This window comes from Lathamus discolor, chromosome 1, assembly GCF_037157495.1.
Source record: "Lathamus discolor isolate bLatDis1 chromosome 1, bLatDis1.hap1, whole genome shotgun sequence".
NCBI lineage: Eukaryota > Metazoa > Chordata > Aves > Psittaciformes > Psittacidae > Lathamus > Lathamus discolor.
Window position 1 is genome coordinate 57,388,725 of NC_088884.1, and position 20,460 is coordinate 57,409,184.

At 43.2% G+C, this 20,460-nt stretch overlaps 1 protein-coding gene across 3 annotated transcripts in view; it reads right to left on the bottom strand.

The window, feature by feature from the left end:
* Positions 1-1,072: 1,072 nt before the first annotated feature.
* ETV6 (ETS variant transcription factor 6) overlaps positions 1,073-20,460 on the bottom strand; it is a 137,191-nt gene continuing 117,803 nt past the window's right edge. For all 3 annotated transcript variants that reach the window (XM_065672593.1, XM_065672588.1, XM_065672599.1), the window contains 3 exons: positions 7,543-7,685; positions 5,494-5,594; positions 1,073-1,909 (listed from right to left, as the gene is read on the bottom strand). In XM_065672593.1, coding sequence (XP_065528665.1) covers positions 1,804-1,909; positions 5,494-5,594; positions 7,543-7,685 — 350 coding nt within the window. In that variant the 3' untranslated portion in view covers positions 1,073-1,803. The remainder of the gene's footprint in view (positions 1,910-5,493; positions 5,595-7,542; positions 7,686-20,460) is intronic.

Consider the following 20,460-nt stretch of genomic DNA (forward strand, 5'->3'; position numbering starts at 1 on the left):
TGGGAATGTACATTGTTTTTTGGTTTAGAGTGCATTAGATTAGCCCATTGATTTTTTTTCCATGTCTAGTATGTGTGTTCCCACAAAAGAAGCCTTCTGGTTTTAATGAACTGGTATGGATGTGCTTTTTTCTAGACACCATGTGATTCCTACAGTTTCTCTACACATCTTCTCTCTTTGCAAGCATCACTTCTGCTGCTAGATCTTCCTTCCATTAAAAGGACCACCGATGCCGGATCGCCGGATAACACAGGCTTTCCTGTCACGGCGATTCAAGCAATGTGAAATGAGAAAACCCAGTAGTTTCTCTGGTACTGGGCACCAAGGACTGCCGAGCTTCCTGTGACCAAACTAGGCACAGCTCCTTGCCTCATGCAAATCACCCTCGGTGCAGCAAACCAAATCAGGGCTGTAAAAACTGGGGCACCTTGCAACCTGAACAAAACCCAAACCCAAGAAAGCAACATGGCTGTAGGGCTTCTTTTTGCCTTGGCTTTTAAATCATGTCAGAAATGGGCAAGCTGAGACAAGCTCCCTTGATGGCAGCGCTGTGGGGTGAGGGAAGGTAGTGGGATGCATGAAAAAAGAAACAAATCCCAAAACAAAGCCAAAATCAATTACAAGATAGAAGTACAGCTATTTGGTCTCTAGTTGTCTACCATCAGTTTTCAGATTGGTGAATCACCTACCTCTCCAGCAGCACAGAATGACCCTGAAGAGGTTTCTGAGTAACACAAACCATGTTATGGGTCCCTTTTGTTTTCTTCCTACCATGTAAGGAACAGTCCTTCACCTTTCACCCCAAAACTGCTAGCAGATATGAGAAACACCCCTCCCTTTTGTAACTACAGATGCTCCAGCCTTTACTTTCTTAGAAAAAGCATTGAGCTGAATTTCTGCATTGTGGATATATCATCAATATTGTGGGGGTTACATACATATACATATATATATATATATGAAATGCTTATATATATACACATATATATACGTATTTGTCCCTGCCCTCCCTCCTCCCGCTCCATTCTATCACTTCCTTGCTAGAGGGAGGGAAAATGTCAACATCAGTCTATTGCAGAGGTTTGTCACATTTATTTCTCTCCTCCCCGGAGCACTTAGGTGATTGGTTTTGGTCCGTATTCCAGCAGTTAATAGCCACTTGCAAAGCTCACAAGCCCAAGCTATGCTGGGATGATATCCCAGCCTACACATGAAGGGTGACTCCTCTTCATTGGACAGGTATGTATAGTAAATTCTTTTGGTAGCTTCAACACATTTCCCAGTGGCAGCACATGTAAATTGATCCAAGCAAACTGGAACCCTTGAGCAAATCCCTTCTTGTGTTGCTATCGTTTTATGCGGTGTTATGTCATGGGACTTGCACAGAAAATAAGAGCACTCTATTTCCATAGGAAAGCCTTCTAAAAAACAAAAAGCATAATCTGACGTCTTGTCCTATGTGAGATAAGGAAAGTCAAACTGCATGTTTATTAGGGAAAAAAACAACAAAAAAAAAAACCCCAAAACTGAAACAAACCAAAAAGAAAGAAAGAACTCAAGGGAGACGTTGTAGGAACAGTGAAGTAGTGCGTAAGTCCAGGCTTTCTCCCCTTTACTTTTCTGCCAGCACCACTTCAGCCTGCTAGTTTGTTTTGTTAAGGTGCTTCAGGTCCTGCATGATCTTCAAGCTAAGCGGCGACCCCGAGTACTGCTTCTGTGTTGTTGCTTCGCCTCCCAAACCGTGCCAGGCATCCGGGCAGATGTTTCTCCCATGGACCCACAGAGGCGGTGCACCAGTTCCCTTCAGCACTCATCTTCTTGGTATATTTGTTCATCCAGTTCCTGGGATTCAAGGTGCTCAAGGCGGTCTGTTCGGCCACTCATAATCTCATCTGGGGTCTTCATGAACCTGCAAAACAGAGAAATATGTGATTTCCCAGTGGTCTCAGTTTTCATGTTCATCAAGATGTTGATGAACATCTATATCTCTACAGCTCCTCAAATCATCTCAGAATCACAGAATGGTTTGTGTTGGAAAGAACATTAAAGCTCATCCACTTCCAACCCCCTGCCACAGGCAGGGACACCTCCCACCAGACCAGGTTGCTCAAAGCCCCGTCCAACCTGGCCCTGAACACTGCCGGGGGTGGGGCAGCCGCAGCTGCTTTGGGCAACCCATTCCAGTGCCTCACCACTCTCACAGGGAAGGATTTCTTCCTTATATCTAACCTAATTCTCCCCTGTTTAAGTTAGAACTCATTGCCCCTTGTCCTACCAATACAGTCTCTGATGAACAGTCCTAAGTATTTCCCAGCTTCTCCCCAGCCCACTGGTGCCTTCCCTTCTCTGCACCTTGAAAGGAAACCAAAAAATTCACATGCATTTACCCCTGCTCCTTGAAAATTTGAACCAAACCCCACAGTCCTTAAAAAAAAAAAGGTATTTCCTTTTTCTCCCTTGTACTGTCTGCTGTTATCATGCAAGATGCTAGCATGCCACAGCTACACTCATTTACAGTGTCTGGAGACAGACCATTCAAGACCTTTATGGCCAGCATATTTCACAGCAAAAGCACTTCCAAGGTGTGGAGAAGCAGAGGGCTACGGGTTTGCGCTATCTTCCATGTAGGTGACTGAAGAGAATATGAAACACCAAAGGAATACTGGTGGAAAAAGCCAAGGACCAAGTCAGAACAAGTTCTGGGAAATGGAAAAAGCCCTGAAAGAAAAACCTTTTGGGCTAGGGAACTGTGAACAAAGATAGTCTCTTCCTGTGTAATTGTAGCAAGCCTAATTGTAATGAAGCAGCATCCTCTGTAAATGAATGCCATGGCTCCCAGCACTAATGTCTTGATGCAGTGAGTCTGCATGGGGCTAGAAACAGAAACTGCCTCTGGGGAGGCATGGCAGCAGTAGGAAATGGGAAAGGACATCCACCAGCCTGCAGATCAAGTCTGCAGTCCTGATCTTTGCCAGGATGCTTTTGTGTACTACTGCCGAGAGATAGCACGGAAAAGCTCTGCTTTTTCTTTCTGAATTTAATAGCATAGGAAGAGAGCGTGGCACAGGAAGGATGAAATCCTAGTTTAAACACAAATCATTTTCCTAACTCATAAGTACTTCTGGAGAAATTAGGATGAAAGATGTTTATGCTGGACATGTTAAAAAATTCACAGTCTTCCATTAACGATACACTGGCTAACATCCAGCAGTACAAAATGTGTTAATCAGAGGAGCTGATTTTATTTCAGGTTGATAATATGCTTGGTATCCTTGCCCCAGTGAAAACAAAACCAACAGACAGGAGCTTTGTTACTACCACTGACCCAGAAAAACCACTGCTGAAGCTCGTGGGCAAGACTTGCCTCCTCTTCTGCCTCTGAGTTTATGAAGCTGAGGGTCTCTGACTGAAGAATCTGAAGTCTCCCAGCAAATACATAGCACAGCCTGGAACTAACCTTTTGCCACCCCTTCTAATTTTGGAAACCATGTGCACGTATGCATTTAGGGGGAAAAAAAAAAGAGGGCTGTGACTCACTGCTGTGTCACTCCCATTTGTATGCTGGAAGAATGCTGCTGATATAAATGGTGTTACCGTGGTCAAAAGCGAGCATACACAAGTGGTGAATCAGTCCTTGGTTACACAGTGAAAATGCACCAAAGCCTACGGGCCAGACTGTGCCCTGATTTAAACCCTGGGCTTGTCTTGTTGATCCTGCAGGAGGAGGAAATCGAAACAGAGAGTGATTCCACTGCCCTCCCTACCTTCTGTCTGATCTGCTTCCTAAACCATGTGGGAAATGGGCTGATATGAATTGTACCGCAGTGCTTCAGGTGTTCTTTCTGCTCTGTGTTTTAAGTCATGTCAAGGAACTCAAAGTATTTGTAATAGCATTTGATTAAAATTTAAAAAATCAACCCAGAACGACAAGCTAATGCAGAAACAGTACCTGTGACCTCTTTTGTTGCAGAAGACACTCACGCAACCTATCAGAAATCCTTCTGACTCTGTTTTACTTACAGCTCTGCAGAGATATCTGCATAAGAGAACTGTCTGCATGTTACTTATAGACACATTTCCTATTATTTCTATGCTTGTGAGAAATAGCCAAGGAAGGCACATTAATGGCTTGATTTTTTGCAGCTGTTCTTCTTTTTCTCTTTAGATATAAATAGGTCTAAGAAAACAACATCAAAACGTTTTTATTGGGAATTGTGCAAAAAATGCTTTGTTGTTTTTTTTTCCAGTTTCCAAAGGAAATGAGGTTTATATGCTCATGTTTTATGCTCCCTGGTGACCTTTGAATTTCTTGGTCAATTTTGGGCAAGCCTGACAGAGGAACTGAGGTCTCCAAGGGTATTAAGTTTCTACGGTTTTCAGAAAATAGGCAGGCTGGTTGAGAAGACTCCTGTTGTGTTTGTGCCCTCCCTGGAGGAGAGGCTCCAAGATAAGCACATTCGCTGTTCAGCATCACAGAATTCCCCCAGGGCGGCAGTCTTCACACAAGGCCATAGCGATACAGGTTCCCCTGGTACTGCTGCTGATGGAGCAACCTTGTTTTAACTTTCCACAAAAATATCATGCAGTTGATTTTGCCTGTGATTCGTTCTTCCCTTCATTCTCCTTCCCCCATCTAAGTCTCCTTCTAAGAGCTGACATAAACAAGACATTCCACAGAAACCTTTTCAGCTGTAGATAGCTCGAGTGCTCATGCAGTCCTGTTATCTATTTAAGAAAACAGACTGTCTTCCTATCGATACCATTTCCAAGCACATTACTAGCTTCAGACCACTGACATCAAAGCAGTGACTTTGATGGCATCTAAGTCTTTGGTCTGAGTTCAGTGCTCCTTGGGTCAGACGTACGCATCAGGACTCGTTGGTCTTGTCTGAAGAGAATTGGAGTGCTCGCACTCTCTGCCAGCCACACTCAAGTTTATACAAGTAACTTCCTGCTTTAATGCTGTTTTAGACACTACCTCCCTAAATTCTTGGTTGTATCATCCCAACCAATGCATTAGGTTTTATGAACAACTCCTACAGGTCCCTCTTTTCCTTGTAGGCAGCACTGCTGAAGACATGGTCATCAGCACTTGTCTTCTATGATGCCAACACACTTGAAGAAATGCCTGATCGCTGCTTAGCTTTCACCACCAGCTGTGTTTGAGAAGTCAGTTTGGAGTGGCTTTTCCAGCAGTTTGGCTGAGATCATGAATCATTTAGCTAAGGTCTTAAACAATGGCGCTGCCTGCTTGAAGCAAGTGAAAAGACTTCTATTGACTCCACTGATCATTGAAAGAGGCTCATATTTCTGTAAATTGGTGCAGTTGCCTTGAAAGCTGGGAAGCACTGGTTTAGACAGCTTTTACAAATGTATGCCCATTGTCTCCTGTGTTATAGCTGTGGCGATGAAGTGTCCCACACACAATTCCATTCTCCATCTTCAAAAACTAATCGCCTGTAGAAAGACATGGCAAAGAAAAGAAAAAATTACCTGAACAAAAGCCTTTGTCCTGGCTCCTTCCGGATAATATTTAGTTTGTAGTAGTGGCGTAGGGCTCTGGACATTTTCTCGTAAGTCATATTTGTTCTGTTCTGTTTTTTTCAAGAGAAAAAGGAAAAATGTGGTGAGATGTTTCACTGAAATCTTCCTAAGCCCCAAAAGGTGTTGCAGAACTATCACAGCTAGCTAAAGTAACCAAGTCGGTTCAAGAAATTACATGTTCCACTCCTTTGCAGGCCCATCCTGCCCCTCCAGCCCTCATCACCAGATTTTTATGGGTCTCTTTTCATTGAGGGCAATTTAAGCAAGGAAGTCTAACAAAAATTCCAAGTGATTTTTTTCTACTTTCTTGGATCACAGATAACAAAAGGCTTCGTCAACCACAAGAGGAGCCATTAGATGGAGGGAGATGCTGATGCCAAGTGGGACGTGACAGGCTTGTTCTTAATGAAAACCACCTTTTGTAAAAGCACAAGAACAGTGGCTAAAAGACTGAATCTGTCAGCAATCCCTGCCAAGAGCTCTGTTCCTCTGGGATTCCCCTCCATTAACTAGTTAATGCTTACAGAGCACTGTGGAGATCGAGAGACTACTTCTTCTCATGTTATACGGGTGTAAATTAAGAAGCCCATTAGGTTGTACATCTGCTTTTATACAGAGCCTCCCCTTCATTTTGGGAGCTGCTGACCCGAGTGTCATAGTCAGAGCACTGAGTGTCACAAGGCACTGGCAGTGTGGGCAGTCCCCGTAGTACTGACTTGGAATAGCAGGATCAGTCCCTTAGGCTATGTCTACATGAAGAGCATTTTTCTGGTACAACAAGCACTGGTTACTATGCTGGCAAAAAAACTTCCATCAGAGAGACAACTATACTGGCAAAGCCATGATTGCATGAGTATTAACCAGCCGCCTTGCCATGGGCAAAACATGGCAAACTAGTAGAAGCACGCTTTTTGCTTTGTGAGCCTCCATGTTAGGAGTTTGGCTTGGCACAGTCCAAGATCAGGCAGAAGACTGTAGTGTTGAACTGGATTTATTAAATGAGACTGATCTGTCATGTCTAAAATGTCACCTAAGAGCAGACCTCCCCTGCTTGCCTTGGCCACATCAACTCTGCTAAGGGAGGCCACATAAAAAGCTCCTGTGGCAATTACTTACTAATAATGACAAAGTTTGTCCTGCAAAATCGGTTCTGCTCATTGGGAAGCCCCCTGAAATACCATGTGTGCTTTTTCCATTTCTTATATACTAAAAGGCCACTGTATTTCCCAAGTGGCTCATGCAGCTTCAGTTTTAGACACACAACATGAGACATGATGGCAAGGCCTGATTATTAGCACTGAGGATGGGTAAAATCTGAACAATCCGTTCCCAGTATTGCAGCTCAAGACCTCTAAAACAGATGTTCTTGTAAGCACTGAGTCACAGGAGAAAATCTTGGCCTTATCAAGATTTTAGGCTATGTATACTCATATATATATATATGTGTGTGTGTGTGTGTGTAATCCATACATACTCAGTCCCAAACTGCAAAAATCAGTAACTGTTTTCCAGAGAACAGAGCAATATTACACTCTTAAAAGAAAATACGTAATACTGCAGCATTTAGTGTCTGTCACAGGACAGCGTGTGAAATCTGGATGTTGGTGCAGACAGGAACATAGACAGAAAGCTCCTACTGAGACAAAATATACAGACTACATCCAATCAGAGCACCCTTAGTGTCAGGTTTTGGGAAGAAATGAGATGCCTTGAGAGTGAAGGACCGTTAATTCTTGCACTCCTTGTAATTTTATAATTAAATGCATTTATAGGTAAATGCCTTTAAACCAAGCCACCAGGTTCTGTATATGAAAGGTAGGTTTTAGTGCTCGCGGCTGGATGCTTTACATTTCTAATGTGCATAGAATGAAAGATTATAACTTTACAGCAGTAGTTTATATGCACATGCTTTCTTCCTATTCCCCTTGCTTATAAGTGAATCCTATGATGTTACAAGAACTGAAGTGCTGCAGGAGGAAAACTGCATTGTTTCCTTACCTTGTGGTTTCCCCACAGCCGGGCCAGCCCGTTGGGATCCACTATCCGAAATATTTTGGATTCCTTATCTTCCCATCGGATGAAATTTTCGTACCGGCTGTCAGAAAGCAGCTGATAAACATAATCCCAAAGCAACCTACAGTCTGTGAAGAGAGGAACACGAAAATAGTGATTTTTTTTTTCCTTGGGACTAGTTCTGGAAACTTTTGGGTGGATGTTCAGTGAAAGGACAGTTGGGATCAGGGCTGAAACAGCTGCTGCAGTCTGAAATGGCTTGGTTGGAATAGACTAATGTTTGCAAAAGGCAGTGGAATATAGAGCCTCTTCTCATGAATCCCAACCCTTCTGGCACTAACTGAGCATCTTTATCACATTAAAAGCTGTATAAGATGACCTGCTGATCTTAGTTGTGTGTTTACTGTTGTACTGATGCACATAAAACTACCACTATTGGCCCTGATGATGTTGCTGGCTCTTTCACTGGGGAAATCAAGAATCCTGCAACCTGCTCTTCCTTGCTTGAGGCTGTCCCTTTCTGTCCTAATACGTCTAAAACATGGGCAGTGTTACAGCTTTCCTCTGTATACTCCATGCGATATAAAATCTACCATTTTTTAATTTGCTTTTTGTTTTATTTTTTAAGGCTTCTGAAAAAAAAAATCCCAAGTATTGTAATTACGTGAGTGCTATTGAGAGGTTAAATACTTTCTATTTGGATAATTGAATTCAAATTTCCTCTTGGCAAACACTCCTTAGGTCGCTAATTAAAGGTCTAACAGATACTTAGGTTTTAGTTTAGTGTTTTTCACTTTCATGGCAGTCTCTTGAGATCGAAGAAGCCAAGAGCTGAGCTGCTCCTACTTCCTGCTTGCAGTGTATGTGTGCACAGCACAGCGTAATAACTGGCAACTATGAGATATGTAAAGTGAATTGCACAGAGCTGGGGGTTCTGCTGCTGTCAGAAACAACAGGGGTTTTATAGCTCAACTGTCCAGATCCCCACGATGGACTTACAGTTGCATTTTACTTTGAAAGCAAAACCAGCCTCTGAGAGATGACTTGTTAAGAGTAGTTAAAGGCAGGCAGCCAAAGACACCTAGCTTCTAGGTGATACAGGTGGATTCTTGTCAGCCCGTCTTTCCTTTTCAAGTCTGTCTGCCTGGGGTAGGAATGTGTTACAATGGGGATGATGACATGTTCCACATGAGAATATAAAATGCTTTTTGAAAAGGGATATGAGTAACACATTTAACGAGCATACCTGAAATGCTTAGAGATATTAACATTATGGATGTTTTTTTCCGTTTTCAAACTGTACAGAGTATCTCTGAAACCTGTACTGTCTCTAAAACGGAGCTTACTTTGCCAGTGCCCTTACTATAGACTCTCCCTACCAGTCCTACAGAGAACAATGCAGAAAAGCCTTCCTTTCCCTGTTCCCCCACCCAAAGTCGAATATGTAGCCCAGCCACCCATGGCTGCAGATACCAAGTAGGTAGCTGGCTGCAATGCTGAACACTGCTGCAGCTAACCCCTTGTGCGGTGTGGTACAAGTGACTTTCCGTGGACCATGCAGGAGGCCTGTAGAAGAGCATGAAATAGAAAGTCTCAATTTCTGTCATCTTTCCCCTCACAAATTCACAAAACCCAGTTCTTCCATCACCTTTCCGTCAATAATCTTTCACAAGCACACACGCTTAGTCTCTTAGACATGCATGCACTAGAAAAAAACCCTTCTTTTCTAAATTTAATTTATACAGAACAAGGGAAGGGAGATTATACTGCTCTACTGCTTTGTGCCTTTTAATAATGTGGGGAAGTGCTCAGATAATACGGTAGTAAGGGGCCACGTAAGTAGTTCCTTGACAATTCCACAACTCACAATGAAAGGCTGTACATAGAATGATTTTTAAATGCCACAACCTTAATTCAAACCAAAACAAAAAAAAAAACCCAAACAACAAAAGAATTGTGTTTTGGGTCCTATCTATCTATCTATCTATCTATCTATCTATCTATCTATCTATCTATCTATCTTTCTTTCTTTCTATCTATCTATCATTTTCCTTTTTCTTCAGTTTCCTTCTCTGACTCCCAAGGGCATATTTTACCAGTTGATCAGAGTTGGTAATACTGCTGCATTCCAAAAACTACTTTCTTTTTCCATCATCCTGTGTAATCTGCAATAACTAACAACGAAACCTGTACAGACTGGGTTAATGGTTCATGCTGAATTCACTGTTCTCAACCAGCTTTTCCCAAAGATCTCCATGCTTTCTTTCTATGCAGTCCTTCATTAAAATCAACTGTAAAGGTGATGCGACTCCCTAGGTCAGCAGTGAATCATCACCATGGCAATCACTGGGCAGTACTGGCCTAAACATTGGTGGTGGTCTAAAGCTGGCCCCACCTCATCTGCAAGAGAGGTCTGCCTTGGTGGGAGCAGGTTCAAATCAGGAAACATTCACTTAGCTGATATTTGTCAAGGAAAAATGAGATATATTTTTGGCCAAGGCAGGAATTTATTAGAAATCTGAGGGAAGAGAGGAAGGACGTGTGGGTCTGTTGTTGAACCGGCACTTTTGGATTGTGATGGAAGTTTGTGAGGTAGTTGGTTGGTTGGTGCATGGCCCCATTGGGAGAGTGCTGCAGGAATCTGGCATCCCAGTATCAGTCATTTGGCTTTATTTGTGCCACTGCTGTTAGTCCTGGCAGGAGTGGCCCTCCCTGTGTTCAGCTGGGGGGATAGAGCTCCCGCAGAGGCAAGTCAATCTTCAGCTCTGTCACAGTCGTGAATGTGAAGCCCAGGACAGACACTCTCCAATTATAGCAACTTATAGCTAATATTTACACGGAGATATGATTTACCCTAAACTTTACTTTCACCTCATTATTTGCAATGCTATGTTATTTTTAATCAGCAGCATACTACCGTAACTATGCTCTAGAAAATTTCCAGTGTTATAAATATAACTCTTACTGATGGGGATGGCAGACCCCTAATATCCTCCCTACCACGGCCCCTGGAAAAGTTTCAAGGAGCTGATGGCTTCTTGACAGCTGACTGGAATTGCACATACAATGTGCACTGCACTGTGCTAGGGCTGCATGTTCACCTCAGTGTGGCCAGCAAGTAAATTCTAGTTGAACCTAATGGCTTTGGCTATGTTCCATTACCTATCATTACTTCACACACACACATACACTCACACACACCATGCCCTTCTCCTTCACAAAAACAAGAAAGCACAAAAGATTCACCCCAAGATATCTGGGTGGCAAATTACTGGACTAACAACAGAGCTTAGAGGTAGGATTCAAGTGCACATTTGTTTTCTGTTGCTCACTTAATTTTTAGAATGGATTCAGGCTAAGCTTGAACATCAATATTCCTCAAATGAGAACTCAGATCTGCATCTTGAGATCTTCACAAGAAAGATCCTAAGTGATCAAGGGCCCCATCCCATATTCTAAACTGACTGAGCTGCTCAGACTTGCAGAGGTATTTAGCAGGCTGGTGGTATTTGCAAAAATACCCAACCACCAAGTATCGCACACCTCTGTTTGCTTCAACAAAAAAACTGAAAATTCTGGAAAATTCTGCTTGGCTCTACAACCACTTACAAACCTGTCTTCAAAAGCTACAGCTCTCTAGCAGCAAATTGAGATATACGACTGAGTTGCAATAATTTAAAGAGCTGGCATGCTTCAATGCAATAGCGGTAACATGTCTCAAGCCACTGCAAACAGGAAATAAAAAGCATCAGCTTTAAACACCAGTGGGAAAGATTTAGGCTCACTGACTTTCTTCTCACCTCTGCTGGGAGCTAGCAGCGTGCACACTGTCAGTCATCATGGACCAGCTGATGCTTGGCAGCACAATTTGGTTAAATATATGAGCTCTGTTTGCAGAGTACCTAAATCAGTTTGACTTCTTTCAAGTTTCACATGGGATACTTTCAGGAATTTGAGTATAGGCACTCTGGTGTTTGGGTTTGGTTTGGTTTTTTAACAACAAACTATTTACACCCTGGGTATCTTTCTCCAGAGATGCATGGTATAAACCCATGAGGTTCTGGAGGGGTCTTGATGGCTGACAGAGTGGCAGCAACCAAATAATTCATCGTTATTAGGCTAGTAGAGACCATCTTTAATAGGACAATAGATTACAGGTCAAAGACTACTGGTAACTCCTTTGCAACTGTAATGAATGTGGGGTAGAGCCCATTTGGAGCAGACTGCAAGACAATGAAGTTGGTGAAAACCCAAGAAGAGGCAATGCTAGAAAATGCTATTAAAAGGAGCTTCTCCACTGGGGAAAGAGGCAATTCTACAGAAGGTTGAAGACAATACAGAAAGTTGCATCCTCCGGGAAGGTCAAAAGTGTTGCATGCATTTTCCGGAATGATGGAGAAATGGAGCAAGGACTTGCATGTGGGTGGTTGTTTTCTAGGTGCAAATCACTTTTCTGAGGAAAGTCTGGGTGGTGTGAATGACCCCATGAAAACTCAGTCACTCCCTTGGCTGTCAGGCAGCCTCTAAAGGAACAGTCACATGGCGAAACACTGCACAGGGGGTGTGTTGGCTAGTGAGCAATGGCAAGAAAGCACGTGGATATTGCTAAGGCCAAGCAAGTTTAGAAGTGTGAGATTCAATAGGGGAGCTGAGTCAGGGCTGGTGCCTAAATTGTTTGGGCGTGCAGCAATTTCCTGCCTTTTGGCTAAAATAAGTTTACTTAGAAAGCGAGTCTGTCTCTTTAACACAAGGAAGCATCATTTCCCCCTAATACACACATGTACTTTTTTAAGGGAAAGTGAACTTAGATGGCTGAACTTTGTACAATCTGAAGGTGAAGGGATTTAGCTGTGCAGAGAGCTGGGACTGAGAGGGTTTAAGGTGATGTGGTATCAAACAACCTAGCCAAACTGGGAAGGTAGTGAACAGCACCCTGAACAGCACCCAGGAATGGGGCAGGGGTTCTAAAAGCTGGCATTTCCATGTGCCACCATTTTCACAACTGTACTACTGGGCAAGACTAAACTACAACATTAGCTGGGAATTAGGGCAAACCGTACCTTCAAATGGAGAGGCATGCCTACAACCTTCTTCCTGTAGTTAATGCTCCTAGGGAGACTTTTGTAATTATGCACAAGGTAGTGATAAAGTGTAGAGTACTAGGCTGGCTTTCAAGATGTCCCCCATAAACACTGCCCTACATGTGCAAGAGGCAGCAGTTGCACATTCCTGCTAATAACAGCCATGTATTGTACAGTCTTGAGGTTGTCAGATCTGAAGTAAAGCCTTGGGAGATGCCTCCTCACTCAGTCCCCTGGCTGCTGCCTGGCTGCTAGGGCTGACACTAGGCACAAGAAAAACAGGCAGCTGCACATTTCTGGAGAGGATGAGGGAGAGGAGACAGAGCAGCTGGGATTTGAGCAGTAGGAAGAAATCTCTCTTCACTCATAGCAGCAAGCTTGCCTCCTCACTCTAGATTTAAGCTGTCCCTTCACAAGGCAGAAGCACCCAAGCCTCAGCCGCTTCTCCTTGGTGTGGTAAAACTCAGTTTCTCTTCTCTGGCTGAAAAGCTGTTTTCTGCCCACACTTACAGCACTGCTTCAATAATGTCACAAAAAAGGGGGAAACTAATATTGTCATTAAAAACCCTTTGTGATAGTCATATAGACACTGTGTGAGCAGAAGAATTATAGATTCTTGATTTCATATATCCTTTATAGACATAGTCTTCTGAATATACATCTAAAGAAGGCTGGCATATAAACACTTCCTAATGGCTATATGATGGTAATGCATATCTCCCTTAGAATTGAAATACCACCTCAGAATGATCTATAAACAGTATAGATTTTAGGTTCCTAGTATTTTGACACTTGTCCAGCCATTACGAATGACTTCTCCAATGTCATTTGCTTAAGGTCGTTTTGATGCTGCAGTAGTGAGAGGTCTTACATGTGTGCTCCCTTAGACTATATAATGTTTACGCATGCATAGGCATATACATGTAAGAACATTTTTTGTTCAGAGTATAACATGCCCATGCACAGCAACACTTCCTGAAACACACACTGCATCTGAAACCCCTGTTGTTTAGGAGAGGCGCATGGTGCAGAATCAGAGCTGGCCCTGTTCATGCATCAGCTACCAAAATCCTCTGTTAACCACAGAAATGTTTTGCGAGACCCACCCGTATCTTGCACTGAAGATCATTACATGAAATAGGTTCGGTCTGATTGAGGACTGACTTGGGAACGAATATGGCTTCACAGAGGAAAAGATCAGCCAAAGTAAATATTGTCATACTCCCTCTGACATCAACAGGCCTTATTCGTTGCTGAGGAGGTTAGCCTAAAATTTCTCTACCATGATACCATCTGACTTCATTGGTTCTATGATTTCTACCAGCTGAAGAGTTCTCCCAAATTCAAGCCCATTTATTTTACAAGGTGATTTGTGTTTCAGCTGCATTTGTTCACAGTGAAATGAACAATGTCTGTTTACAACAGAGACTAATGAACACTACTTCTCTAGAAGTTCTCTGGTACTCTGGATTTGTCAGCACACCTTAAGTGTGGTTACGATAGCTAATGTGGTGATGCTCATGGTATTAAAATGGTGAACTGCTGAAACTGAGCTGGCCATAGCTGCTGTGAGAAGAAGGTCCTTATCTCCCTTCCATCTTATCTTCCTTTCCTCCTGCTGCTTACCTTGTGCTGGCTCTGCTGTTAAGATTTCTCCATGAGCTGACTTAAATCACTTAGCAGAAGAAAATAAACCCTGCAAAAAACACCAGCTGTCTCTCTGCTGTTTGAGAGCTGAATGTGCATGCAGAAAGATCTAGTCAATGCTAAAGCCTGCAAAAAGAAGGTGGCAGACTTCACTAGCAGACCGGGTGAGGATGAGGGGAAGAGAGGGAGACACAGAAGGTCCCGCTCAGCCTACTGCCTGTGATCATCCCTCTTGTGGGAGAAGGTCAGTAAGTCTCTGAGAAGACACATGACTTCGGGACATCTGGATTTGTTTACACTGTAGCCAGAACCAAGAAATCACAGAGGCTGCTGTATAGAAAAGACTGGGAAAGAACTCCTAAGTCCTGACTTGGTTTAGGCTTGCTGTGGACATGAGCTCTAACTGCGTTTTAACCATATCCTAGATGTGCAACAGGCAGAGCCTTCTGGACAAGTCAGATGGACGTTTGGGCTTTCTCACTGATGCGTGAAGTTCAGCAGACTGGCTGATACTGTAATGTGTGCAGGAGCACAGTGAGGACTATCCAGTTAACTTGCTCCCATCACACCAATGGAGAGGGAGGAAAAATAAAACTGGTGCAAAGGAGAGGAAAGACATATGGCTGGACCTTATCAAATCAGCTCCTGTATTCTTGCTGAAAACCTTTTTCATGGCAAAAAATGAACAGATTGGGAAACCAACAGACAGCACACTGAGAAATAAAGATGTGCTACAGTAGGATTACTGCTGTATTGAGACACAAATTATCTATCTACTTCAATGACATACTTATTTTAGCAGACGAAACTACAAGAAAAAAGTAACCAAGTCTCATGATTAAGGGGTTAAATGGCTCTGAGGCCTGGGGGAGCATTGACATTGAGATGGAGCAGTCTTGCTCATCCCTATATGGTAATCCGAGTCCAGGTTACTGACGAAAAAGAGTTTTCTTTCCGTGAATGTTGGCTGCGGTTGGAAGCAGGATGGTAAGCTGGTGCAGTAAAGCCAATGTTTCTTGTGGGAAAATCTCTTGACAGACAACTGTTTGCTCAGCTCTGTAAATTCAAGCTGGGGCTCAGGAAAGAGGTTGCCAGATCACACAATACAACAGTTGCATGTTGCTTCTGTCTTGTACCCAAGCGCTGAGTGGGAGATCAGGCAGAAGGACAGTGGAAACCCAAGACTGTTGTGCTGCGAACAGTTGTGCTGAGAGGCTGGAAAAGTAACACAGCAAGATGAGGCCAAGCTCTGTCTTTTGCAATAAAAAAAGCTTGTATGGGGAAGAATAATCCAAAAGGTTTGTATCCCTCATGTGCTTGTAGAGAAAAGCACTCAAATCACAAGAATATGCAATGGACAGGTCAAGGACAGCCTGACAGATGAAGACTTTGCAAGCTGAAGTCTGCTGTATTAAAAATGTCCTTTCCTTCCCCCCAATCCTGTCCCATTTTCCTGTGCCATCCCTTCATCCCCACCAAACAGACAGGTATTTCCAGCATTAGTTTCAAGTGGGGTTCTTTTGCTGCTCCACTACAGTGCTAGAAAGCACTCTTCCATTTATCTTGCTAAAACCTGGTTGGAGCTAGATGATCTTGAGGTCCTTTCCAACCCTAACTATTCTATGATTCTATGATCCTCCTGTGGCTTTTCCTCACCTTTATTGCCCATGAAGGGCAAAGACTAGGAAAAGGGAAACTAATTCAACCTCTGCCTGTTCCCATGCACATCCTACAAACACCCCACAACCACTCTAACATTGTTAAACTAGCCAAACAATTCAATGATGGGAATTTAAGAATTAAAGATGAAGCTTTATCTTTTGAATTGTACTTTCGAGAAGTGCGAAAAAGCAGAACTGACTTAACTACAGCAAAGGCATTCCCAACAAGAGTAATAATTTTTGATCCCACAATGTAAGAATCTCCAGTATCTTCCGATGCAACACAGATGGAAAACTGTAGTCTTACCAGTTTAAAGGTGTGCATTTGAATTAACATAAACAGATGCAAACTTTTGTATGCTACTTCTAACCGGTTAGAAATTAAAGCCAGACTTAAATAGGTCTGTCTCTGAAGAGTGCAGTGTCAACACTACAGTGTATTTTCCTGGTCTAACTAAGAGGGTTCAAAGTGATGCAAGTTTGCTTTGTAGAAGAAAATCTCATTACTTGCACAACTCTAGCCTGAAGAAAGTGCAATATACAGGGAAAATGAGTGACATGTTTTCATTAGAAGTCAAGCTTCTTGAAAAAGTGTTTAACATCCCCCAAGTGTTTAACCCCAACAGAGACTGAGGTACTCTGAGCCCACTTACCCATCTGTCTGGTCATGGCATATAGATGCTGCAGTAATGAGAAGGATGAAATCTAAATGACTGAGCTTTCCTGTGGCTAGTCCAGGCTTCTGAGTGGACCTGAACAAGCCCTGGCTGCAATTTCTGCTCTTGTTAACTGTGCAATAAGAATGAAGGCACCTGTAAAGCAAGACACTTCATAGAAAATCTACAACCACATATCCAAGCTATTGCTATTCAGCTAGTGCTTGAGTGTCATTAGTTAAATTGGCAGGGAAAGAGCACTTTCATGCTGAAATTAATTGTTAATGCCATGTTAAGATGACTCTCAAGGTTATAATGAAAACTTCTCCTATGAACTCTGAGTTTGACTCTCATCCATACTTCAGTCTCTTTATAGTAGTCTGGCTTTCCACAAGGGGCTTGAAATAGACGTGGCATATAGTGCAAATGTAAAAGTGCACATGACTGCAAGGGCAAGCAATTAAACAAGGCCAGTGACATTATCGTTGTCATACCCAAATGGAAACGACAGGCCATGCCTACACTGAGATTCTCAGGTCCTTTCAAGGCTCCAATTTGTCTGTATGAGCTATGGGAAGGAGGGCGAGCTGCCTGGAAAGCAGGCGCTGAACCCCCACCAATGACAACTTAGTAAAGTTGTAATGCTAAAGTGAACCACTGTTCTGGTTTCTGTAGCCTGTAGTTTGCCGGGCTGTAACTTGTAACTGTTCAGCTACTGAGATTGTCTGGTCACATCTGACCCCAAAGTCTGCGCTTCACAGAAGCCCACAAGTCACTACAATGTTGTCAAACCCTGCTGGGAATGTGCCTTATGACAGTGGAGAAGAGAACCTTAGCAGTCTCAGGCATATATACAGCTAGGCTCCGATGGTACTAGCAATGCTGTCCTAAAAAACCCTGAATACCTCTAAGGAAGCGTATGACAAAAGCTAAGTTCCTACAGCTTGGTCTGTCAGCACTGGTCCTCTGCAAAGGAGGATACAGCAATCATTTTCAGTTTAGGTAAGAATTCACTGCAGTGAAACTCATGATGCCACTTTGGAAGGGGGAAAAGTGATGCACACTATGGGATGGATAGTAACTTGAGGGCTGGTGCATACAGGGAACCTGACTGGCGTAGGCTTTTCCAAGTATCAAGTGCCACAGCAGGTCTGTGTGGACATTCCTGTCCACCTAAGTGACTGGTAGAAGATGGCTTCTACTTACACAGCATGTCATCCTGCAACAAAGTCACTTACCAACCACTAAATGACTATATGAGGGAATTACATTCAAGCCTTTACCACTAAAACCTTTTGGGCATACTGCCTTACACACGTAGACAACTCATAACCATCACCACGAAAAACAGAAAAGACAAGACTTGGTCTTGATTTGAGTTCAAGAATCTGAGTTATTGTCCCAGTAGTGGATGGCCATAGTTGGGCAGGTTCTGCTTTTGCCTGTAGGGTCAAACCAGAAGTGTTTCTATCACAGAGACATTACAACTAGCTTTAAATACTGCAACAGACAAAACCAGCAGCAGATACCTCAGCATACATTATGTACCCAGCCTCATTAAGTTTACAGCTAGCTTGGGTTGCTGTCGTGATCAGGCTTTTAGCGAAGGAAAAAAACAGGGAGATACCAGACTGACCAGTAGTGCAGGGTATTGGTTGTTCCAATTTTAAATTGAAGAAGGCATTTTTTTTTTTGCAAATTGGAACCTGCAAGTGTGAGGCATTATAGCATAACACAGGGTGTTACTAGTCACTAGCATCTAGAAGTAAATATAACCTATGATTCTGAGTGAGGGACTGGTCAGATGGCAGCTACAGATACAATGTACGGCATGACTTCGTTTTCTGCGCAGTATAGCTCTCTTTCCAACACCTCTTAGCACCAACACCTTTCACCTTTGCATGCCGTTCCTTTCTTTATATTTACCTTGTCTGTTTGGACAGTAAACTCTTTGTGGCCGGGAATGCAGCACAATAGAGCCGATAGATACTACTGTATTTTTAGCACTAAAAATTAAGTAGAACAAGAAGCTGCATCCCCTAGAATAGAACAGAATTAGATAGACTATTTCAATTGGAAGGGATCTACAATGATCATACAGTACAACTGCCTGACTGATTCAGGGCCGATCACATTAAAGCATATTATTAAGGGCACTGTTCCAATGCCTCTTCAATGCTGACAGGCACGGGGCATCAACTGTCTAGCTAGGAAGCCTGTTCAATGTCTGATGACCCTCTCTGTAAAGACATGCTTCCTAACATCCAGTCTAAACTTCCCCTGGCACAGCTTTAAACCATTCCTGCACATCCTGCCACTGGCTACCAGGGGAAAGAGCTCAGCACCTCTCTCTTCATGTTCCCTTCACAGGCAGCTATAGAGAGCCATGAGCCCTCAAGGCATCTCCTTTTCTCCAAACTAGGCAAACCCAAAATCCTTAGCCACTCCTAGTAGGACAGTCCTTCCAGCCTTTCACCAGCTTTGTTGCCCTCCTCTAGACAAGTTCAAGGACCTTCAGGGGCCCAGAACTGCACCCAGCACTCAAGGTGAGGCCACACCAATGTTGAATACAGCAGGACAATCACCTCTTTTGACCAGCTGGTGATGCTGTGTTTGATGTACCCCAGGATGTGATTTGCCCTCTTGGCTGTCAGGGCACCATGCTGATTTCTATTGAGCCTACTGTTGACCAGCACCCCCAGACCTCTTTCTGCAGGGCTGCTCCCCAGCCACTCCTCTCCACGTTTATACTTGTGTCCAGCATTACTCCATTCTAGGCGCATAATCTGACATTTCAGCCTGTTGAATTTCATCCCAGTAATCATAGTCCAATGCTCCGATCTATCTAGATTCCTCTGTAAAGCCTCCTGTCCCTCAAGAGAGTCAATAGCACCTCCCAGTTTGGTGTTATCAGCAAACCTGCTAATGCTGCATTCTACACCTGCATCCAGTCATTGATAAGTATATTGAACATGACTGGCCCTAGAATTGAGGCCTGAGGAATACTGCTGCTGACCAGACAGACAACTTGTCCAGAAGGAAGTTGTGAGGGACAGTATCAAAAGCCTAACTAAAATCCAGAATAACTCAAGCACCACCTTCCCTTCATCCACTAGGTGTGTGACCTTACCATAAGGTATCAGCTGTGAATAGTCAATATGACTGTGCCTTTAAATGCCATTCAGTAGTACCTGGTATTATCTTTCCCATGTTTTGTCCCCAGCCCTTCTGTGAGGGTTAACAGCTGCACAGCTGCTGCAAAACTTTTAACTTCTGAGTTGTTTTTAGCTGTTGGTTTTTACCCCCTTTACAATACAGTGTAACTGGATTTCATCTTCTTTCCCACTCACCTTCTCTACCTCCCAACATACGTCATTGCATTGTAACTGTGCCTGTACAGCTATTATGTACAGAAAGGAAAACAAACTACTGTGGTGTAACTGCATCTGCATGAAAGATTTTGCTGGTATGTCAGTTAACAAAAAATAACCATCCTACAGCTTGACACAGCCATAAATGTCACATCAACATATCTGGAGCAAATGTGGGCACTGGGGCTCTGGTCCTAGTGGGTAAGTTAAGGAGAAACTGCTGACCAAGGTGCTGTGGGTTTGGTGCCTTGTGATGTTTAAGCTCTAAATGTCTACTGTTACAAATCTAACTCCTCAATCAGGTAGTTCGTTTCTCTTACCTCTAAAAGAAGCTTTCCAGCTCAAGTCCAAAGTGAAAAAAAAAGCCACATCAGTTGATTCGCACTTTTTTTTGGTGGAAATATTCACTCAAATAACCCCCTCTGGCTTTTCCCTTCCCACGCAAGCTTATGAGAAGTGATTAAGTTCTTCAAGAGGGAGGAGAATC